The sequence below is a fragment of the Ptiloglossa arizonensis genome, chromosome 3 (assembly GCF_051014685.1).
Source record: "Ptiloglossa arizonensis isolate GNS036 chromosome 3, iyPtiAriz1_principal, whole genome shotgun sequence".
Taxonomy (NCBI): domain Eukaryota; kingdom Metazoa; phylum Arthropoda; class Insecta; order Hymenoptera; family Colletidae; genus Ptiloglossa; species Ptiloglossa arizonensis.
The window spans coordinates 17,027,686-17,053,487 of NC_135050.1; the positions used below are offsets into that span (position 1 = coordinate 17,027,686).

The 25,802-nt window shown below is 35.3% G+C and overlaps 1 protein-coding gene across 1 annotated transcript; it reads left to right on the top strand.

Annotated features, from left to right (window-relative positions):
* The first annotated feature begins 553 nt into the window (after positions 1 to 553).
* LOC143144728 (scavenger receptor class B member 1) lies at positions 554 to 25,438 on the top strand. Its single transcript, XM_076307441.1, has 11 exons — positions 554 to 850; positions 4,244 to 4,336; positions 10,355 to 10,446; positions 10,636 to 10,796; positions 11,078 to 11,222; positions 12,826 to 13,026; positions 16,704 to 16,864; positions 17,598 to 17,884; positions 19,142 to 19,260; positions 21,387 to 21,512; positions 23,467 to 25,438. The coding sequence occupies exons 2-11, from the start codon at positions 4,303 to 4,305 to the stop codon at positions 23,755 to 23,757; spliced, it is 1,617 nt and encodes a 538-aa protein (XP_076163556.1). The 5' UTR covers positions 554 to 850; positions 4,244 to 4,302; the 3' UTR covers positions 23,758 to 25,438.
* Positions 25,439 to 25,802: the final 364 nt, after the last annotated feature.

The following is a 25,802-nucleotide window of genomic DNA, read 5'->3' on the forward strand; positions in this document are numbered from 1 at the left end:
AAATTTTAAAATAACAAAACGATATTTTTCATTCAACTTCCCCTTCCTCCTAAAATATACGTTTACGAACGACTAAAGTGAACAATTGTGAAAAGTTACCGTTTTCGAAAGTTGACGCACAAAAGTTTGCAAAACCCTTTTCTTCGATAAAAATGTACGTCGTACGAAAGAGTGAATAAATAAAAAAAGCTATGTAACTATAAAAAGAAAAAAACGTTCTTTTATCGATAATTTTGTAGAAGAAACCGAAGTCGCGACATTCTCGAAATTTTCGATCTTCGTGTCAAATTTGATTCGTGGATCCTAAGTCGTCGCGTATATCGACTGATGATCGCATTTATCGTGGATCGTCGAACGCGTTGTTCTTCTTTCCTAATTTACTTGAGGAAAGAAAAATATATGATTCGTCGTTTCTTGTTCGTATCGAGTCATATGCTATCGGTACCGATGGCGAAGAGAAGAGAAAAGTCTTGGACGTTGTCTCCATCGGCGTCGTATGGGGGTTAGTGATCAGGAGACGGTATAAAGCAGAGTGAACATAAGACTCGTGCTCACTAATAACAAGATAGGGAGGGAGAGTGTACCTTACAAACGATATAAAACGTCTTGCAACAAGACACTTCGAATTTACAATTTCCGTATTCGGCGCAACACCGCGTTGCGTTTCTCGCGAGATTAGACCATCGACTTCTGTCTCGCTTCTTCAAAGGTTAACAACCATACGATCGCGATAACACCATAGAAGTGTGAAAAGTGTTGTTTCTACACGCAGTGCCATCGATGGATCATTTCACTCGACATTCAAGTGCTTTATTTTAGTGAATACTCGTTTAAAGATACTATTTCCTTGGTAAGCAAATCTGCCTAAAGAAAATGTTCATCTCTTGAAAATTATCGCGAAATCCTATCTCGAAGATCGATCCATATATCGTCGTGACATCGTACAAAACTGGAGATACAAAATGCACACCGTGGCCGTTAAATAAATTTTACATTAAAGTATTGAACGATCGATAAATAGGTTGCAAGCTTATCGATAAATGCATTGTACAAGATAAACCGGTCGGTGTTCCTGCGCAAAATCTTCTCTCGGATACAGTCCTTATAGAGATATCAATTTGTTATTTTGATAATGTGAATCGCGAGAAAAAGAAGGTGTATTTTTTTTTTTTTGACGATCTTGCAATATGTTCTTCGATCTTCCAAGAATTATTTTTCTCTGAAACTTCAGACGATAGGGTGCACTGTTCGCGGTTATAAATTTTGTAAACGTTAGGGACAAATTGAGGAAAGTTCGTTAAATTTATTAAACGTACGAGTACATATGTATGTATCTTTGACCAAGTTTATAGTATACTTTCTTTGATCAGCTCTGATTCCACGGAAAGATCACGATACATACTCGTGTCACGCACGGTTCTGCATTATGCACTCTCTTTCCCTTTATGTTCTGGTATTAATGCAAGATGCATAACAAAAGATGACAAGATAGCGTGTTCTGGTCAGCCCATTTAATTTATTGTGCTTCGAAGACGTATCGATCGTGTGCGTTTAACAACGTGCGTTAACAAGCCGGTTTATTTTGTTTTATTTCATAATTGAGAGTAGTGACTATTGATACTTGGAAATAGTTCTTCTTTTCTTTTAATTTCAACTTCGGCGATTCAAAGTTAAACATTTCGAATGAAAATTACATCATTCGACGCAAAAATAACTCTGACACGTGGGATTTGAGTGCTATCGATGATTCGCTATTTTGTTTACGTACAAGAAAATCTACCAAGGAAATATTTTAATTGAATCAACTTTTTCAATGTTTTACGCTTTTTCGTCTTAAAATTCAAAGACAATTCGCAATAAAAATGCTGTTAGGTACCTTACATTTTTCAATTGCTACGAAACGAATCTTTATCTCCGGACAGTTGAAAAAATCTTTTTGTCACGCAATGCACGGTCCAACTTTGCAAGTTTTTAACGTTATTAAAAATATGTACTACCAAGATGCACGATATTGATTTGAAATACCTAACGTGAGATAACCTATTGTCACGATTTCTCAATCGTGTTTCATAGCATGCACGCGTCTCAACATAATGTTCATCCGACCAAGCGTTAAAGTCACTAGACGAATTTAACCGTAGAACTTCAAAATAAAATATAATCGATTTTAACGTTTAAGTGGATCGCATAATTCTGCGAATTTATATTAAATAACGTGTGCATATGTGTTTTGGGGATTAAACGAAGTAAATAAAAATAACGTGTTTGATAACGATTAATTGCGTATGTTAGCCAAGATAACTGATACTGCATTTTTGAGTATTGCAACTACTACATTTTAATATCGTTGATTACACATATTCAGAAGAAACATGAAATGTGTGTTTTTCCAGTTTCTTTACGAAATGAAAGATTATTTTATACTTCGACATTTATTAAAACGAAAATAGTGCATTGAAAAACAGATATAGATAGCGATACGCGATAGGAGCAATACATACTGTAACTTCTATATATAAATCATTGCAATATATGCAAAAGAAATATTAATTAGCATTATAAGAGTCGAGGTTGAAATGATTATGAAATTGAATTAATTATTGATAGTAATATTGTCGGTAGAATATTATAACAAAATTTACAGCAATTAAGTTATTAATATGTAAATGAAATAACAATGTAAATTTAATGTCATATTAAAAATTTTATACTCGAATATAATTTAGATGATACAGAGTAACGAAATATAATTTTGAAATTGAATGTTTAGATGTGAAATGGATTGAAACGTGCAATTTTAACGAAGTAAAAAGAAAATAGTGAGAAGTTTTCCATCAATTTGTATAACGATACATTGTATTACTATAATACAATATTCGAAAGCAAAAAGTTTGTGTTCAATGGTATTTTCTTACAGTACATTAACTACAGATATTCCAGAAAATAATAAACAAGTGTTTCGTGCAAATTTTAAGATTTAGCAGGGTGACAAATTTTTGAATAGTAATGAACTGTAAACAAAATTCTGAAACATTATAGTATTGCATGAATTAATCACAATACTCTATTCTTCCATAAAGAAAGGGAAGAAAGTAAATAAGTTATTTTCCCAAACAATGTAACCTCGATATAGCATTTTAAGATAAATAAAGACCATTGAATTCATTATAGCGATTAAGAATGCCGCTTATTTATTTTTGCAAAATTCCCAATTGAACGAAAACGTATCGTTCACACAGTAATCATCAAAGAAACAAAATCACTCGATTACTTTTCACTTCATATCGACAATTTCATCCTTCTGTTTCTCAGTTATGATTTCAGCAATCAATAGCACACATGCATATTCAAAGATTGTTTAATGAATTTAACGTTCAGTTGATCGAATCTTCGCTACGAAACGATCCATTATTCATGTGCACAATAAAAGTTCAGAAGCTTTTCTTCGAGTACTGTTTCGTACGCTATTGCTGCAATACCAGCTGCAATTAACATTGCAGATTCTCGATACACATTAGCGACGAAGATCTACATTAACGCGACGTAAATGCATCTCCGTGTCGTGAGTCACCGTAAGAATTTAGACAGAGGAAAACGAAAAAGGACAAAAGTTAAGAAACAAAAATTCCAACCAAGAAAAGAAGGAATCATTCTGACTGGCGTGCAAATACGGGCTAAGCGCCAATAACTTCGACAAACTTTGCGGTGAATCGTTTAAATGTTTTACTTGCTTTACAGTTAAATACGTACTTTGTACATTCTGGAAAGAATTTTAGTTAACATTTCGTCCTCTCGTACACGCCACGACGTGTTTGCACTTCGTTTTCTTTCCTCGATCTTTCTGTCCTATTCCTTTAAGGAACGCTAACACGTATTTTTAACAGGACACGTTTATATACGTTCGCACATAAACGAATGAAATCGCTAACAGGTTCCAACGACTTTGTAAAAGACCACATTGTATTCCAATAAACAATGAATGGAATAGCCGTCACCGAATTTCAAATGTGCAAGAAATAACATCTGCCGTAATTTTGTAAATTTTTAAAACATCAAAATTGAATACTTCGATCTTGATAGTTATATTAATTCACTGTTGTAGCTTCGAAACGATAAAGAATAAATAAAAACAAGTGTGTTCCTGGTCGATTAATTAACTCCACAGCGTTTAAGTAGCAATAAATTAGGTAATGGGATCGAGGTAGGAGGATGTTGATCGAAGATATATTTGCTTCTGTTTCAGGACCTTACAATCAAGGAGACAAAAAAAGAGAAGACAAGTGAAACAATCAGGTCACAACCATGAAATTCACAATCCCGCTACAGCAATTCAAGAGTGAGTAATCGTTCGAGTGTATGAATGTTTGCATTGTAAACGTTTAAAGAACGTGAACGAACACGAACGTTAACAGAACCATCGACGATAGATGCTCGATTCGACATTAAAATGCAAGATCACGCTTTGAAAAGTTGTTCGGATACGGTGCCGGACAATTTAATTATAAATACCGGAAGGTTATTAATCAAAATAATTACACATTCTTGTTTTTGTGCGACGTACTTGGAGATTTGAATTACAAAGTGATCCATGTAAATTACTGTCTAAAAAAGACATTAAATGCAAATAGAAAAATCGGTGGTAAGTACACCACATAAAATAAGCTACACAATAGCAAGCAGTCGACAATTACACCAGTTTCGCCCCGAGGAAGAATAATTGCAAATAAATAATCGTTTAAATTGGTTTTCTTCTAAAAGGTTTCTTTTCTTCGTCATTTACATACACTGAACTCTGAGGAAATCATTCATCTTACACGAGTATAGTTCGTTTCGTTCTTCGATAGTGAATGAAATAAATTTGACTGTCATTCATCGTTAGCAATTATCTTTCGATTTATCGAAGATAAAAAACAATGTGTAAATTCGATCTGGAATGGGAGACAATATTGCATTTGAGTCTTTTTTTTTTTTTTTAAGATCATCAATAAAAATTGTGACACTCCTTTCATTTTTTTTTTTCAATAGAACCATATACAGTGTTTACTATATCTATCTTAGCGGGGCGTTCCAAGACGGATTTAACGTAGTTGGATGGAAATCATTGCTCATCGATCATTTACCGCGCATTTCCATAAACATTGACGACAAATATAAAGTCTAGTCACCGTTTGTAATGTACGATACAGGAATCATTGACCCGACTGTTAAATCTAATTCAAACATTTATCTGAACATCGGTTTCATATGTTTCAGTGTTTTGTAAAATTATACCACGTATATGGGTTATAAATCATATGTAAAACGTACACAACATACTTTTAAGGATGTAATCTCGAAATCTTAAAGATGTTACAATCTCGAAGGAAATGTCATTTTTTGAGGTCTTGAGCAACTGTAGCCTTGAATCGTTGCTTAATAGGAACCTGCATTAATTATCAAACACAGAATCTGAGAATAGTTAAAATTGTGCGAATCACGAAGAACATGTTTCCCCACAATTTTATGTTACATATTTGCTAATAAATTCAACGAACTCCGAATCTGCTGGTCATTATACCAAACGAACATCCCCATTGAAACATTGAGACATTCGATCGAACGATGACACGGTCTATTAGTATACTTTTTGAATAAGTAAGTAGACTAAACAATGTCGTCGTAACTGTTTAAAGGTCTCGACCATCGATCAGCATAAAAACTTTTAAAAAAAGGGACACGTATGCACAGAAAGTCGATACAGCATTACCTTGACCCCAGGATCAGATTGATAACATTTTACGTATATTCAATTCATATTTACACTCAATTTCATCGTTACAAACAACGACAAATGTTTCTGTACTTCCGTCAAATAATTTAATAAATAGCAAACATCTTATAAACAGATAATTTTTTGCTTCGAATGTTTGTTTCATTTTTTTAACGTCAATATTTCCGCACTCCCTTATCCGAGTTTTATCTTAACGATAAAAAGGAGTGGTTAAAATTTATAACTGTGAACCGCAACGCGAACAAGCTGAACTTTGGTTAACGACACGAGGCACTTATTTCGTTTACGTAACTAGAAATGCATAATTGTTGAAATCATGTGGGTCACTTAAACGTAACATTGTTATTTAAACGGTATCGTTTACCAAACGAAAACGATAGAGTGTCGCAGAAGATCCAAGAATAGAACGATATTATTTATTACGTAGAAATGTACTGTTTTATTTTTAGATGTGCCAATAACGTTTAACGACATTTCGTAAACTCCGTTTTTACTTTGCCTTCGATAAGGATTCACAATCGTGATCATTTTCTCGATGTAGAAAAAAAAAAAAAGGTCTGAATTACCACGTCTTCTACAGGAATCAACAAAAAAGTGAATTGCGTTTTTTATTTCTTCTTACGACGTCGTTGCTACATCGAATTTTGCAATACAAAATCTAGTTTCTGTTTTAGAAAATTCGCGTAGAAGTACGTTTGTGAGCATTTGTCATTTTTTTTTTTCTCTTTCTTCCTTTAAATAGAATTACTTCATGGTAATATCAAGGAGAGTCACGAGCCGAGTTCAAGGTTACGACACTTGCTACAATAAAAATATCGAACGAACCTTCGATGCCCCGATGCAAATTCCACGAAAATACACGTTACCACCGTGCAGACGCTTTCTCTTTAACGAGAACACTTTAAAAGTGATAGCAAAGAGCGTAACGAGCTGCGTTCAACGGCTCGGTCTCTTAATGAAATAACAGAAGTTATAATTTTCTGTCGCGAGTAGTCAACGAATATTGATCGATAAGTGTTTTTTATTCGGTACACGTATCTGTATTAAAAAAGTAAATGACATCTGTCCGTAGCGCCAATTATAAGATCAAGCACAATGACATTAGCATATCGCGCTTTCGCTATGACACTAAAGATCGGAGCGTACGCAAACGGTTACAGCACGTGCCGAGACTTCGTTATGTCGGAAAGGTAACGCGAACGCTTGCATGCTGCAACGTTACTGTGTGTCGATCGCTCTCTTTAGAATAATATGTGTGTGTATTTGTGTGTATACACCATTTTGAGATAGCAAACGTGACGTTAAAAAGAAAACAAAAAAATGATCCAAGGAACGAGGAATAAAAGTCACTTATTGCAGCATCTTTGTTTTTTTTTTGCATATTCTATGCATTGGTAATCATTTATGATAACAAAACGGGTTAAAAAAAAGCTGCTCGACCGGAAATACTAGATATATATAGATATGTACATTGGTTTTTCGTAAGTACACCAATTATTTTATCATTCAAATTTACGCAAGCACATTAACAGAACTATAATTAAAATCGTACGAATGTAGATTACATGTAGATATTTACCTCGCTGTCTGTTTTTTCTTCTTCGTTTCTTTTTTTTTTTTTTTTTCATTCACCGACTGTCGAATTCGAGAATCGTCTAGTTTCAATTTTATTCCCACAATTGTACCGCAATAAACGAATCAATAAATACGAATAATTCGTGCTCCGGGAAGATCCTATACGAATATTTTATGATTTAATGATTTTTCATATAAATGTACGACAGAGTACCATGTACACGATTTTCAGTGGAACGATGTTTCCGTCCTATCTTCAATTTGCATTCGTTCGATGCGTTCTTAGAATTAAAATGGCAACTCACTGCATAATGACATCAATGAAGTTGTGAAGTTATGCTTCGTGTCTGTAATTTTTCATACTTTTTGTGTCCAGACGTGACGCTTGCCGCGTTTATCGGATCGAGAGATATATTCGAATGGAAAAATTGTTTTCGCGGAAAAAAATTTCCTTTTCATCGATCTCTCTCGTTGCACTACGAACATCGGTCGACGAAATGACAAATTGTGCAATTAAAAGTATTCATTTTTGACACCACGACACGTAATTACCGTAGGGTGTACAGCACGGTGTATCGAAGATTATAAAAATTTTACTCGTGTGAAATAGCGATCAATTTATCAAGGTTTATCGTAATTAAACATGAACCCATTGCAATATTGCGTCATCTTTTAATTACTCGAAATATGTAGGACAACTGTTCCCTGAAAGTAATCGTAAATCATAACGTTGAGAGAACATATGAAAAAAAAATCGGTCATAGTTAATGAGCACTTAAAGTAAAAAGAAAAAAGTAAGTACTTCAACGTGATCAAGGTTGTCCTTAAACGTTCGGCTTGTGTTACCATTAAATTGCAATAAAGGTACTGAGAATGAAAGTATAACCCAATACCGATCAACCAGTGAACCGGCGCCTTGTGACGAAGCATAATAATTTTTCACCATTCCGACAGCAACCGGTAAAACCAAAGATTTCGATTATAAACAAGTCTTCTTTAATCACTACTTGTCGAATAATGTAGAATTTAAGTCAAGGTAAACGGGTATCCGTGAATCACGTAACGTATCGTAGGGCATGATCGACGCCCATCGACGACGTTCACACCTTGAACTCTTAAATTCTTTTTTCCGAGAATATCTTGAAATCTTGAAATCTCTGCCAATTAAGAAGCACTCGAAATTAAATATTTATTCAATGTACACATTCGTATCGATGCACGAGCGAAACAACGAGCGTAAAATAGAGAAATTTCTTTAAAAATCTACCGTGTTGAATATACGTATTTTGAAATAATTTACAATCATTGGAGAAATTAAACAACTTTAAACGCGTAATAAATTTCAAATGAGATCGTGAAGATGAATTTTATCACTACATCCAAAGAATTAATTTTTGCTCGGTTGTTGGATGTTTTATCCCTTAATATTTTCTCACATTTCGTATATGGTATAATTTAACGTTGCACAATGACGACACATTTTCGATGTATACACCATTCGTGATTCACTATTTAATCGAAAAATCCGTTATAAATATTCAGCGATTGAGACACAAGAAGTTGTAAACTCCGAATTCGTTCGAATTATAAATTGAATTTCGGACTTTTTCTGTAATATATCTGTCGTTAAATCCAACCTTGGATACCATATAAAAATCTAATCACTGGTGATATTAATTTATCAGATTCCAAGCATTGTACCGTTTAAATTTAAATAAAATTCGATATTTAATTCTAAAAATGTTGCTTTCCCTGAGTCACATTTCTAGGGTCATTAGAGATCCTTCGGTCTTTGATTTTATCAAATCGTTACTAAAGTCTCAAGATCAACGTAAGTTTAGAGAAATTAATATTTGCAATTTATCTGGTGATAAAAACCGATGCAAACGTTGGAAGATTTTTCAGGAAATTAAATCAATACAAATGTTGGAAGATCTTTCAGGAGGTTAAATCAATATACTATTTTTGTATTTGCGTTAACTGACTCGAGTTCTTAATAATTAACTTGTAAAATAAAATATTCGATTATATTAGTTTTTTAATCTCACGAAGAAATTATTCTCGTTTTGAATTGATCGCAATACACGATTGTATTTCTAACGAAATTAATTGTATTGTAATGATTGTAATTACTATACACATATTATACAGTGAGATTGTCTGGTGTGAGAATGTCGGATAGTAACTGATTTTCAATGCGATAAGAATAACTGTTTTGTCAAGGTATCGCGGGTTTTCATTGAACCGGTCATAAATTGAATAGACTTTAACATCGTAGTGACCTTAGAATCAGAAATACACACTAAAACATACTACAATATTTTTCCTATTTTCATGGAAAAAGCGATAATTAAATCGGTAACCTCCGTTTATTATACTCCAGCGTTCTGTTTTACGACAGAAAATACAAGAAGCAGCTTTGACCTTATTCATTACAATACGTTTGGAATAATAAATTTATTTGCCCGATCTCAGATGTAAAATAATTTTTATCATTTGACGGGGCTGACTAATGCATTATAACTCGAATGATTTAAAACCACTTCCTGAATACATTGATCTTAATTTGTCACATTATTTTTTCTCGCTTTTTTTTGTACCATTTATTAAACAATTATCAATTCGCTAAGTATCCTTCGCGAGTAGATAAATTCATGAGAAATATAATTGGCGAATATCAAGAGACTATGACTGGCATTACGTGTTGAAAATGAAAATCATATGTAAATTTCTAAACCGTAATTTCTATGTCTAACATTTCTTTTACAAAAAGAGAAAAATATATCGCTTCATTGAATTTAATATAATGTATATATATTTAACCAAATGAACGAATGAAAATGTTTTTCCACAATTAACAAAACAAAATGGTATCTTCAAAGTAATATAATAAGAGTTTAATCACGAAACAGTTTACAAATAGTATTTAAAATATATTATCGAAGCTGAGTTAAACACAATGAATGTTTGAAGAATTTTTTTGTTAACTATTATTGTTTTCTGTTGCAGAGTGTATAGTATTATTCCTCTTGGGTTTTTCTTGCAGCATCTGCGCTTACATCTTCTATATAATTAATCCTGTGAAAATAATAATAGACTCTGTAAGTGTTTGAACACTTTACATAACTGTATCATTGTATTTAACATGACCAATTCCTTTTTACGATATCATTCAGAATTTTTCACACAATCGTTATACTACTATCATCGAAAATTCTTTGAACGATTTAAGCCAAATTTTATCAAGCTGGATGCAAGAAGCATTGAGATTATTACAAAACTATTTTCAGAAACTGCAAATGAAACCAAATTCACTGCTTTTTGAATTATGGAAGAAGCCCCCCATTAACGTATACATTAAAGTATACATATTCAACATTACCAATGCACAGGAATTCCTCGATGGTAATGAAAAATTGAAAGTCAAAGAAGTCGGACCCTACGTATATCAGTAAGTAATATAATTCTTAAGTATAAGTGCAACATCGATTATACTATCAAAACGTAAATGCAATATATGTGATATTGTATTATTTTGATATTTTACTTAACGTGTCATACATTTCTTCGTAAAACAAAGTTCACTTTTCAATTTACGAACAGGGAGATTCGAATAAGGAAAAATTTCATTCTAATGTCATACCTTTAACTTTTTATTCTTTTTTTTTTTTCTTGAGGAACAAAACAAAAAATCATTTATACGTGTACGTGTGTTAACGTTTCTGCTTTTAGAGAACTATTAGAAAATCAAAATGTCACGTGGCACGAGAACAACACAATGTCGTACATACCAAGAAGAACGATAGTATACGTTCCAGAAATGTCAGTAGGTGATCCAGAAATAGATATGGTGCTTGTTCCAAATATTCCAATGTTGGTAAGCGAATACACGTTTACGATACAATTTCTAAGATTCATAAAATCGTCCATAACGTAAATCATAACGCAAATCGCTGAGAGCAAACTTTATTTTTATTTTGCTACGTTACACACGTGCATCGCAGTGTAATCTTCACGAGAAATAAATGCAAATCGATTAAAACTTCGAGTTCTATTATAATAGTTTTGAAACGTATAAAAGTATACCCGTCTAATTTGTAATATTAAAAACTGCACGCAAAACTATACTTTCCATCTTTGATAAACGATTGAAAAATATTTTATACAGAAGATATAATTTTTATAACACGTACCGAATAAAAAAATCTCGTTAGATTGAAAGATTAAAGCGCGTAATGAATGGAAGAAAAAAATGATCTGTCATTAATGTATTTTAATGAAAAAAGTGTGATAATTAGTTACTAATGAGTGTCTCGATTGCGTCTGGATATCAGAATGATATGACGAATCTTGGGTTGTAATCAACGCTAAATTTATCATAATAGAATCCTGTTTATGCTTTATCACACTAACGTTACTTTTTTATTTGTCCAAGTCTAGTTATTTTTTTCCAATTGATTCGTAATATCGTAAGAGCCGGGCACCAGAGAATTATAGATAGAAACTAAAATATACGAGGTGACAGTCTTTTAATTGTATAAATTGTCCAACTAATATCGCATGGTTACTATTCACGAATCATTTTCTGCATAATAAATTTGCGCTATCATCGCCTCGCGTTATTAAGTTCCTTTTCCAAGGTTTCTTTCCTCGAGGAACAATTATTGACACGAGTCGAAAAAAATAGCGTAAATGATAATGTACGCATAAGGAAGAGTACAGTTACGCGTAAAACAAATAATTGTCGTAATCAGTGTAGAATCATAGGCGGAAGTATAGTAGAAATCTAAAATCAAAGATCAACAGATGCAGCGTGATAAACATAAATAGAGTCCCCAGAATGCATTACCATGATAATTGCATTTAAAAAAAAAATTGTTTTCTTTAAATTGCATGCCCGTGATTACTTGGAATTTTTTGAGATGCTTTGTAGAATGCCACACTATTAATGCCACGTTTTTATCATTTGAAATATATAATTTGATTATATATTTCAACTATTCTTTTCATTCTGTTCGTCTCGGTGTCTCTGGGAGTATCGTTGATAAATCGTTACATCTTGACGACTATATCGTGCTACTAGACATTTTTAACCAGAGTAGAATTCCGTTATTTATATTCTAATAAATGAAAAACGATGGTATAAAAATTGTCTTAATAATTCACGGATCTCGTATTGCTTCAATCGTAAAAATTTCTCGATTAACCATTAATTGCCTGGAAATAAATTTTCTTTTCTCATCTCAAGATACTTAATCGTTTTCTCTAATGTCTTCGGACCTTTTTTATGCGAGAAATTGTAACTGTTCGGATATCGCGTAGTGTGCCATTATGGTCGGACGTTTCAGTAGAGGAGATCCCCAATTATTCGGACAACGTGACGTTCAAGTAGTAGAGTGTTCGAATAACAGAGCATTCGAACGCGAGAGGTTCCATTAATTACGATCCTATTTACGTCTTAACGATCATTTTTATCACAGGGTCTTTCTTCGACGCTGCACAACGCTGGATTCTTTGTAACTTTTTCTTGGGCGAGACTGGTGAATATGCTGGATAGCAAACCGATTCTGAATCTGACCGTTTACGATTACCTTTGGGGCTACGAGGATTCTCTCGTTCATCTAGCGAGCAGCATCGTGCCAAGCTTCATAAACTTCCGCAAATTCGGTTTACTCGATAGGGTAAGTAATCGATCTACGCGACGTTTGTACGTAAAGGAAAATAATATCAGATGTACTTAGAAGAGCTACGATGACGACAAAGGCGCACAGTCGAGAGCAATTATAAACACATTATCCGAGCGTAAAAAAAAACAGAAAAAAGAGGCCGGCTTTTAGTGCGTCATTCTGTTCTATGAAAATCTGTTTAAGACGTGTTTACAAGATCTTTAACTAATACAATTTCATATACCGAATGAAAGAAAAAAATAAAGGATCGTTAAATAATCACAAATTACTTCTGCTCGACTTTTTTTCTCAGGCAGGATACATCGAGAAACGGATTTACCCGAGATGCTGATAATTCCTTACGCGTATCGCGGCGGTTTCGTTGATTTTTACTTGTCTTCGATTCACTTGTACAATTACCGGTTTGTCTTTAATTAAGTCCTCGTATCGTGTACAAACAATGTACACGGATTGCTAATTTTGTTTCAATAGTGACGCGAGTCTACAGCAGAATCCGTTAAACGAAGAAACAAGTGTTACGCGGTGTTTTATCGTACGTTTTTACCGTTTACAAATGTTTTTCCGGGAAAAGGATTTTTCCTCGTCGAACGGAAATTCGCGAACACGTTTGTGTCCTCGCGGCAAAATATTTTATAGAAACACTTTTTCCTTCCGTGGAAAAACGGAATATCGGAAGAGTGAAGTATTTTTAAACAAACGCACAGGTAATATGATCGATTCGAGTATTTGAGACGTTCGAAACATAGTTTTTGGAGTGTCTGTTTCTAGGAGAGAGGTGTAATTAACTCAGAGAAATTATCTTAAGAATGTTGAACCTTCTTACGATGAAATTACGTTTGTTTTAAAGCTACATTACGACACACTAGGGTACACCTAATTTCAAATACATACAAGTACGGTACAGTAAAACTTATCGAAAATCTCCAGCCTGTTCTTCCAAGACAATAACCGCTTCAATTACTTAGGGAGTAATTATCTCGAAAATACTGAATCTTTCTACAGTGACCATATATTTATTTTCAAGCTAAATTACGACATGCTCGGACACACCTAACCCAAACCAGTGCATACACAACGACGACGATCGATCGACTTTTCTCGCACTTCGAACTAACATTCTTCCTACCTCTATTACCATTTTCCATTTACTATCACCATCGACTCGTCTCCTAATCACCATCGTCTGACCCTTGTACACAACGAGGGCAATTTGGTTCGCAACATCCGCTCGATGAAACTATCGATCCCTGAAATAATTGCGATCAAAGTCACCAGATGCTGCTCGAACGATCGCGAGATCATCTCGATCGGAATCACGCGAGATTCGCGTGCTTCGGTAGCCTAGTTGGATTTTACGGTGTTAATGACACTTGACGGTGTAACGAGAGTGTCAGATGTAACGTTCTAGGTGAACTATCAAGAACACGAACCGTCCGGATCGAAAGGAGAACGGGTGAAAAAAAATGGGCATAGAAAATGACGATAATTAGTCGCGAATCGAGGCACGAGCCTCGGACCATTAACTTGACGCAAATGCACAGGTTTAGAGGCGACGCGTATTGCGTACGAGTTGGACTGTCGATGTTGAGAAAAAGGTCCGAAAAAAACTGAACTACAGAAAAATATACCGGTTATCGACACAACCGACTAACCTTGTCCACGCATGAATCGACCAAATCATTTCAAGTTTCCTGTTGCTAAACTTTTCCTACGCGTGTGTCGGTGCACGGTGTCGGCACGCCTTCCCCGTGTGAATGGCACGCACACGTTTCCGGTGAAACTGAAACCACGATGGCGCACGTGATACTGCAGCTAGGTGTGCGTACCAGCACACTGGTGCCACAACTGTCCCGAACTGTCGACAGTTTTCGCAATTATTTCTAGCCGTTGATCCTTTCACTGTTTACGCATACGTTTCAGGGTTCACGGGGTTAGTGTCAACGACTTCTAAACGCACAAAAAGCGATTATGACAGACACGGTAACCGAGTAACCGTTCCCGGAGATACCGGCTCGAAATTCATTCGAACGAAATTGTTGTTCCGTCCGAAACGTGTCGCGTGTCGTTGTAAACGTTCTCAGAGAACGAGGTTCCCGTCGATTGTTGTTGTTTTTATCCTCCACTAGGTAACGAATGGTTGCAAAGAAACGGTCGGTGAAAGTTCTCTGTTGTATTTGAAGGGAAACTGCCTTTTTTCTGTTTTTTTTTTTTTTACATTGCTAGAGAACAAGTAGAACGAAATTATTGTTCCTAGGATAGCAACCGAAACGTGTCACGTGCCGTTATAAATATTTTCGGAGAACGACGATTGTTGTTTTTACCCCCCACTAGGTAACGAATGGTTGCAAAGAAACGGTCGGTGAAAGTTCTCCGTTGTATTTAAAAGAAAACTGTTTTTTTTCTTCTCTTTTTTCTTTTTTTTTACATTGCTAAAAAACAAGTAGAAGGTAAACCAGCGACTCCAGCGTTCACCGTTAGCGAACCGATCGCTACGAAGAAGTCGGTCTGGCTTTCCGGTAGCAAAAAATTTCTAAAAACACGATCATAAATTCGTTCTGTTGAACCGTTTAAAAGTTGCTCGGAATTCGGCCAAATTGTTTCGCGAAGTGTTGAAATGTCCAATTACGAATACGGTTATCGTTAGGTGTTCGTACGTTTCGCAAAATTTGAACATTTTTTTTACATACGAACTATATGTTGTAATTCATTTCCTGACAAAACAAACCGTTAAAGACGTACTACCGCCAACTTAATATACAGTACAGAAATGATATGGATCATTAATCGAGCCAACTCGCCGCATTTTTTATCGAACATCAAACAGACGGTTAATTCGACGTTGATATCCGAAACGAGCAATGTATTATTTGTTTTACTTCTGTTTTCTGCGATGCTATTAAAGACGCAGAAAATGAGCAAACCTGTCGCTCGGTATCCGTGAAATTATAATTGCGGTTAATTACAAAACCGATGGTGACAGATGTCTCGAATTAATTACGACCGTGATCGCGGCGATTGTCGAGTACCGCGTTAACGATCTTTTTACAGATTCGATCGCTTTATATTTTCGAATTGAGGATATCCTTTCTGCGTATCTTTATCTTTTGCGACGTAATGTGTTCATTTGTGAAAGATACAGAAAAAAGTGTCCATATTTTAACGTTCTTTTCGACGTAATCTGGATCAGTGTCGGTAAAATACGATCTTATTCATTATTGAGAACTTAATCAAAAGATGAGAATTAATTTTTGTAAATTCAATAACAGGGATTGATAATTCGCAAGAATGAAAATGTAATTCGTGGCGAAACGAAGAATTGTCGTTCGGTACCGACCAGTTATTTAGTTTGTAGATTTTTGGGCATTGAAAAATTAAAAATTGAAACCGACTTAAATATTCCATTGTTATTAATTCACGTGGTAGGGATGCGCTGATCGATACGAATTATCGAACGCTTCGAAAGAATTGTTGAAAAAATGAGCTTTAAGTGTGCAGTGAATCGGCGTGTCAGTATCGCAGTAGTTGATAATAAAACTGAAAAATAACAGCCTCATTTGTCAAATAAATCGATCGTATACTTAATTAACCAATTAAAATATTTATCGACGCTCGTATTTCACAATTTGTGGTCTTCTTATTTGAAGAATAAGAGAAACACATTTTGCACGTAGATGTACGACGAAGGGGACAATATCGTATTCATGAACGTTGGGAAAAATGAGAATATGACGGACGAAAATGGTCGTTATCTCAGCATCGAAACTTACAACGGGAGTCCAGGAATGAGTCAATGGGGATATCAAAACCCAGAAGGAAACGAGACCTATCCAGAGTAAGTACACACGCGTTATTGCAATCATGAATTTAACACGGTTAAAGATTATTTAAGTAAAAGCTGTTGCACACCGTTACCTCTCGCGACAACAAATTGTTTCACTTAACTCTTGTGTGGACAAATAAAATGTTCAACGTTGGTACAACCAGAGAAGTAAATACCTATGTACACACTCAGTATTACGATACATCAGATATTTAACGATTACTTTTATCTCAAATATCCCCGAATATTCCTTGTACAACTTCTTTATAAAATTACATACTCAGTATTACGATACATCAGATATTTAACGATTACTTTTATCTCAAATATTCTCGAATATTCCTCGTACAATTTCTTTATAAAACTTCCATTAATAATTTCTTCAATTAAATATATTTCATTTTATATAGATACCTCGGTTGTACAACATAATAAATTTGAACATTGATTACTTCAAATTATGAGCATAAATTTTTCTTTACAAAACATCGAACGTAAAAATGTCCAAAGAATGGAGATCGGGAAGAATTTTGCAATATTTTTGCAAGAACACGGTTAATTATTAAAAGAAATGTAGAAATGGTTAGCTGGTTGTTCACACAAGGGTTGAGAATGAAAATTTCGTTGTATCAAATTCGATTTCCATTACGAAAATGTATCCCTCGTTATAAACGACTGCAAGGAAAATTATAGAAAAGTTTATCCTTGCAACGAGAATAAACATTGCGAGTCGTTTGCGTTACAGGAACACCATTTGCAATAGCATCAAGGGTTGCACCGAAGGAGAACTGTTCCCGACGAATTTAGACGAACACGCCACTTTCAGAGTGTTCAGAAAAGCGTTTTGCAGAGCGATACCGATCGTTTTCAAAGAGAAAGTATGGCTGGACAACGGTTTAGACGGTTATCTCTACAGTGTGGCAGACAATTTCTTGGATCCCCCGGATGAAAATCCGGATAACGAGTGCTTCTGCAAGAAGAATACTCAATGCCTGAAGAGAGGACTTTCCGACATGACACCGTGCTATTACAGTGAGCGTTTTTAGAATCTTTAAACCGAGAGACAGAAATTCTTCGATCGAGATAACTTAAATATTAGATCGTAGAATTTTTGAAGAAATCGAGAAACAGAAACTCGAACATTGAATTATAGAATTTTTAATTCGAGAGACAGAAATTCTTCGATCGAGATAACTTAAATATTAGATCGTAGAATTTTTGAAGAAATCGAGAAACAGAAACTCGAACATTGAATTATAGAATTTTTAATTCGAGAGACAGAAATTCTTCGATCGAGATAACTTAAATATTAGATCGTAGAATTTTTGAAGAAATCGAGAAACAGAAACTCGAACATCGAATTATAGAATTTTTAATTCGAGAGACAGAAATTCTTCGATCGAGGTGACTTAAGTATCAAGTTGTAGAATTTTGTAAATCGAGAGACACGAATGTTAAATCATTTTTCTTAACGCGTCAGTTGCTCGAGCTTCGATTTAAAAACGATCTTCATCGGTTATCCGTGCATTAAATATCGTACGTTAATTTTGTCTTGGTACGTAGACTCGATAGTAGAACGTAAAGAATCATTACTACTACTCCTTTGTAATTGAATCTCTATTGGAAATTTATTTTCCTCGGTACACCGTTTATGTTACGCTTCAACCGGTTTCGTTCGAACGAACACATCGATTTTATCAATCGCACGAACCAAGGTCATTTTTACCGGACGATACGCGTTTCTACGTGTTACGATTTTGGTGAGTGAAGACTCACCGCACGTTGAGTTCCACGACGTTACTGGCTACCACTTATCGAGTTCATCGAGTGAATAGCACATTTAGCGTCTTAAACGGAACGGAGGACCTCCAACGACGAACGTCCACCAGACTGTAACATCAAATGTCAAAGTTTGAACTTTACCAATGTAGTTTGCTGCACTGTCTGCGCGCTTGACATTTTTGTCGATCGATTCGCACCACTGGTCCAATAGTTCTACGAAAAGACGAAGTACATTCAATTTATCGTTCGAATACGTTTCGATGATCTTTGACTTCGATCATCGTTCGATATTCGTTTCTAGTATCATTATCGTCGTTTCTTCTACTCCATTGAACGAAATCGCGACAGAGACACACGTCGATAAAAGCAAACGTTACACTTTGAGTATTTTCCAAATCGAAGCAACGGGTTGCTTCATTAAATTGACATTTACGTTACGACTAATTATAGGGTAATTAACTACACGACCGTTTGTAAATTAAATAAACGACTCGATCGTTTTTACAGCTATCCCAGCAGCAATGTCTATGCCGCATTTTCTCAATGCCGACCCGAGTTTACTCGATGATGTCGAAGGCCTTTGTCCGGATCCCGAGAAGCACAGTTCGAAGATCATTCTGCAACCGGTAAGCAAGTCTAAAAAAGTCTAAAAAAAACGAACCCGGTTAACGATACAGTTCACCTAGAATGTTTCACGTCTTGTGCAATTTCTCTTGAATCGTCTTCGTTTCGAAAAGGTCGTCGCAGATGAAATGACCCATTTCGCAAACGCGTTAAAATTTGTTCCGATTTAACGGTTAGAAAAGTATTGTTTCAAGATAGAGGCAAAGACTCGCGAAACTGACCCAAAACGATACCTTGTTTCGTAAATTATTTGATCGCAATACGGCCTATCGCGAGCCAGATCGAAGCACAGACGTGCATCAAATACGTGTCAGTCTCTCGTACGTGTTTGAACTTGGTCACAGAGTGCAACGAGAGTTGCTCGTAAAATTAATATTGGCGACTACCGTAAGTGAAAGAACAACCCGTTGGTTCCACAAATTGAATTCCGGAGATACGAATCTGAAAAATGATAAGCTCGTTCGACCAAAAGAAATGATCGAGAACAACGAGTCAAAGGCTCGGATAGAGTACGACGCGTGTCAGAGTGTATGCATTCGTGCAGAAAAACTGGATGTTCATTATGCAATGGTTTCTTGGCATCTACGAAGTGTACGGAAAAACGAAAAAGTTAGACAAACGAGTTCCGCATGATTTAACGAACCAGAAATCTCTCCGCGTGTAATCAAACAAATCCATTTTTACACAGGATACTTTCAACCTATATACGTTATATAGATGTTGTGCGATAATAGTCGACGTGCAGCTCAATAGTTCAATGTTAATGAAACCTCGAAACGTGTACCAAAACCCAGCCTACGTCCAAGGAAAGTTATGGTTACGGTACAGTGGTCTGCAGTAGCCGTTATCCGTTAATTCTTGTTTAAAAATTGGCGAAATCGTAAATTTAAATAGATATTGCACGGAATTGCGAGAAATGAAAAATTACGTGGAAAAACAACTTGCTTCTGTAAACAGATAACGCCAGGCCTGACGTGTCTTAACGTTTCGAAAGTTACACGAACTATGATATAAAGTTCTTCCCTATTCCAACAGAATACAGGATTCTTAAACGTTTAAATCGTTCTTTAAGAAAAAGTTCAGTTAAGACAATGCACCGAAAAATTTCGTAATTTAATTACGAAAACGTAACGAGAAGTGCAATCAAGGACTTTATCTTATCCAAGGACACAAATTTTCTTAAAGAAGACACATAAATGCATTTACGTTACGTTGGTCATTTGTCTTGATTAATGAACATTACTTTCGCTAAAATTACAAATGTCGAAAGTTTCGTTACCAATTCTGCTTCTTCGACCACGACAATCTACCAACATGTTAGAACCGTTCGAATACTATTATCGCAGTACGGTGATAAACACGTACAATAAGCATTCGCGTTATTTTTCCCAACAAGTTGAATCTCAGTACCAACGTGGCCGAGGTAACGTGTAATATCGAAGAACCCGATTTCGTTGTCGAGTTCAATTCGTTCCCAACGTTCGAGTTTTCATTCGGCAATCGGAATCCTAATTGCAAGAGAACCTGGAACGAGAAAATAACTCGCAGCCACCGAGAAGAAACTGGTAAAGTCGGAAACCTCGGAAGAATTGATGTTATCAAGTATCCAATCCGAAGTACCTTTCTCTTAACCCTGGAGGGGACATTTACAACCCAATATTTTAATGCAATTCGCGAGAGATTAATGCGTGACTGGTCACGCGCGATCATTCAATGAAGTAAAGGGGGACTTTTGTTCCTTTAATTTTGTCACTCGCTTTAAAATTTATGTAAACCGACGCCTGGAACCGACCCGAGTTTTTTTTATCAAGAGCACGTTCTCCACGACGAGAAACTCGTGGTATTACCAAGTGTTTCACAAGGTAAAGTCACGGTATGCGAGAAGAACGCATTTGAAAGCCGGTCGACGTCTGTTAAATAGTTACCTAATCGAACGTGGATAATACCTACATAACTGTCTATAGAACCAGGAATATCGGTCATTAAAGATCAATGACAGTATCGACCTCGTCGATTCTTTATAGAAATTTCAAACGACCCAGAGAACACCGCCCGATTCGATCTAAACTACTCGGGTCTTTCCCGTATCGGTGATTCACGGTTTTACATATCGCCTTCTTTTCCGCAGGCGGTTGGCATCCCAATAAAAGTTAACTCGAGAATACAGATCAACCTGGTTATGCACCCTACGGCCTACAATTCCAGGATCAAGGCTTTCAACGGCATGACGGTGCCATTATTCTGGAGCGATCTGGTGAGTACCATTTAAGGTAGCCGTTCAGGTGTGATTCCATTACGGAATCAACGAACGAAACAACGATAACGAAACAATACTGTTTCGTGTGTCTAATGTACAAGTTACTCGAGTTACGGCGATCTCGACGAACATTAGATCGAACTTGAAATTTTTGGAGTTTCAAAAGAGGACTCGACGCTCTGAGAATACTATTTTTCGGTTCTGGTGTCGATCTGAAAGAAACGACCGGAAATGATTTCGAAAGTTTAAGAACTAGAAACGACAAGGATTTTCTAATCGAACCGATCCTGTACCGATGCAATGTATTATCCGTGTTAATATTTATTCAAAGTTGAAACGACTAAAATTATCCTCGATGTTTGAGGGTATATCGGAAAATTGTTCGTGCGAAAACTGTTCACTTTCGAAGGGGTTCTAGCTCGCGTTGAAAGCGTTCTTTATTCGTCCACGCAAAGTGGATTTCAAGGTTAAATTGCTTTTCTGAAATTAAACGTTAAATGTTTACCCTGTGGTATAATAACTGTTTGTAAAGCGAGTTCTGTGCTCCCCGGTGCACGATACGTAGAGAACTCGAGTTACGTCCGTCGGGACGAAACTTTGATCGAAACTTTGAGCACTTGTTACGAAGAATGCTGACATAAGTTGCACTTCGATGCATCGTTTCGTACCGCGCACTTCTAATTGCCAACGACCTTGTGCAACAAATCATTGAACTTGTTTCACAAACGATACAACATTCCTTTTAAAGTGACGAAGCTGACCTTGGGATATCCTTCCCACCTCCACCTGAAAAACAAATGTTTCGACTAAACGACGATCTTCCTCGAATGAAACGCATTTTGAGATCGCCAATCAACCTGCACGTTTCTCGCCCTTCGCGGCACCGTGCTTATTACACGCAATATAATAACCGATGAAAATATACGAAACTGGTCTTGAAAATTGGGTTCTGCACGACCTACTCCAATCCCATGCATAATCGTGTATCGTAATTTTGTCAGCAATGTCACGTGCCCCTCTCATTATTCACACTCTCATTTGTGCAGATTATACACCGTACGTGAACAATTATTTTTCCCTTGAACTGAACTTTTCGTACGAAAATGTACGAAAGAATGTTCTCCAGAACGACGAAGTTTCGAGCAATTACTGTATCGCATCCCTCTTCGAATCGATCTCGAATGTTAGATAATTCATTAATAATGTACCAATTTCATAGAAAATATAAAATAGATAAGAAATAACACAGATCACCTGCATTCGAGTTACTCGGGCATTAACGTACAAAAATATTACATTACAACGAACACGAGTAAATTAAATAAATGAAATGTACGTAATAATGTTTCTTATTCCTAGTATATATTTTTCTTGAAATCGATATATTGTCAGTGTATCGTGTAACATTCGAAGTTGATCTACGGAGAGCCATGAAACGCAATTGGACGATACGTTGTCTTTTTTCGAGTAATATATGATTTCTGTCTTTAACGAAAGTATCGTTAATCCACGCAATACCAGCGATTTAAACGAGAGAAACAACACCTGGGTCCAAACGGACCCCTAACTTGATCTCGAAGGAATATTTCGAATAAAGATTCTACCATTTTACCGTACTTTTTTTCATTTCCAAGAGAATCTACACGAATGGTATAATTACGCAATGCAAAAGTCTCTCTAGGTCTGAAAAGACCTCAGAAGTGGCAAGACAAGGGTTAATGATCGCACGATTTTAAAACAAGTTCAAAACTGGTCGTTTGACTCGTCGACGTAATATCGACTTTCGAAAAATTCGCGTTGGTAATATTAGCGTTGAAATATCTACAATGTCGACAAAACGTTGAAATCCTTGTCAACGTGAACGCGTTTCACGTGCAGTGTTTTCGATCCCGCAAACCTGATTACGAAATCTTCGAAGGATCCACCGTATCGTTACGAATTTTGTTTTCAGTACATACCTTCGGTGCCGGACCACCTGCTCCTCATATTGAAATTGGCCCTTCAAGTACTTCCGATAGCGCAGACAATACTAATCTGGCTACTGGCCATAGCCGGTGTCACGATGATTGTGTTATCGATGCCTGCCCTACTTTGGACCATCAATCAGCAACAGGAAGCACTTCCATCTGAGAGAAGAGACAGCGGCGATTTAAGAATACCCTTGAACTACGGCCAGTACACGACAATACGTATTTTACCGGCGATTAAAAAGATTACTTCGAAAACGGATCTGTTCAGTTAACCGACTGCCTTGCGGATATCTACGGGACTCGAAGTCACGCGAATGTATTACAACGTTAAAAATAACGAAGAATGTCTGTGTTCCTTGAGAAAGAGAGAAAAAAGAGAGAGAGAGAGGGAGAGAAAACAATAACAATAACGATAAGGAGAGAAACGAGAGTACTCGAACGCGTTTGCTCTCGCGAGAAGAAAAGGTGCCGGTGCTCTCGCCTACTTTTAACGAACTCGTAATACGGAGGTAGGTATAAGGTATTCTACGTTGCGGTACACATTCAGGGTTTCGTGCTAAAAATATTCCCTTTATGGATCGATATTATTCTCCCAGGACGTTATTACGATGTGCCGCAACCCTTTTTCGGTTGTAATTGATTTATAAAAATCGAGCTTGTTTTTCTTTTTCTTTTATCAATATCGTAAACCCATTCGTTTGTATCTGCCGAGTTGAGGTAACCGAAACTATTCCAACATTGACTTTTTAGGAGGAAAAAAATACCATAAATATTAATGATGCATTTAAATATAAATTATGCGATATACAAAGTGTTAAGGAAAAATATTTACAGACTTTGAAGGCTTTCTATTACTCGCTAAAACGAGTAAAAGAAAAAAAAAAAAGAAAAAAAATTGCTTAGTCAATATACATAGATCGAAAAATCAATGTTGTCAGAGTTTGTCGTGTACTATTTCTAAACAAGGGATTTGTCTTATTGTTATCTTCTTTCAATGCTATTATAAACTAGTGGATATTTTATTTTTTCCCTTTCCATTTACACGTATGTTTTACATTTTTATATGTAACCCAACAGGGTTACTTTTTCTATTTATGTTCACTTGATACATTTTAGTCAATTTAGTGAGCACTACACGCCCTCAAAATTCGTAAACATTTTCTCTTAATGCTCTGTGTACACTTGACAGATTACATAGTGCCCCATGCGTGTTTTATGAGACAAACAGAAGTGTAACAATTTCTCGTATTAGAGATATCGAAACTTTACCATTTTGCAATCTGATGTTTCGCTCTTAAGAATATACATAATTATTTTCTTAGAATGAGAAATTTGCATGTTTTGATTTATTCCATCATTTTGGGGCATTATTATATAAGATTATACGTGTCTTTGAAGATTACGTTACATTGTTACATAACTAATGTATCTATATGTATACGAGGAATTAAAAAAAAAAAAAAAAAAAAAAAAAAAAATGAACGTTAGTAACTAATACTCGAATGTGAGAGTACGTATAACAAACGAGTTCGACTCATTTTTTTTTTCGAAATGACGACGAATATTATGGTTTGTTGAAAATAAAAGACTTTATTTATATGTATGTATTACTATCTACGCGATCACGAGAACTAAAAATCTAAAAGTAATGATCACTGATGTAGTTAAATCCTATTTTTGTTAATTTCCTTGTCGAAACATGAGTTGTCTTGTAAAATTTCCACTTTTTAATTTATTTGATTTCAATTCGCAACGCCGAAATGTTCACGTTATACTACTCCCATAAAACAATTTTTATACGTATTATTACATTTCGTATGTTGTTTACTTTTCTAAAAGGGTATTACTAAACAATTTTTAATTTTTTAGCAAATATGAAAAATTGAATCTATTTTTTAATTGTTACAAGCAATCATGTTTAAAATATAAGAATATATTATGTATTTAACATTAAGCAACAGAGTATGTATTTTCAAATATTGTTTTCTATATCGCAAATACTTCACGTACATATTGAAAGAAATGTTTAGATAAAGCTACCTCCCCTTTGATTAACATTTTATAATTTAATCAATACATTAATAAACTATATATTTGCGAAATCTAAACAAAAGTTTGAATAGTTTTTATTGTATTGTAACTTAAAAATATTTAAAATACAATTCAATGTATGTATTACGCAATATTTTTAATTTATCTTTTTTTTTTTCAGTTTTTATAATTTTCTCAAAATATACACAATATGTTTCATAATTATATTATCATTAATAATATAATTAATAATAAGTTTCTTAGATGAATAGTGTCTATTCTTAGA

What these genes read in the sequence shown, in the direction of transcription:
- LOC143144728 (XM_076307441.1), top strand. Translation starts at nt 4,303, where the DNA reads ATGAAATTCACAATCCCGCTACAGCAATTCAAGA. An exon ending in TGAAAATAATAATAGACTCT is followed by an intron (nt 10,447 to 10,635) that starts GTAAGTGTTTGA and finishes AACTATTTTCAG; the next exon opens with AAACTGCAAATGAAACCAAA. An exon ending in CGAAGATCATTCTGCAACCG is followed by an intron (nt 19,261 to 21,386) that starts GTAAGCAAGTCT and finishes TCTTTTCCGCAG; the next exon opens with GCGGTTGGCATCCCAATAAA.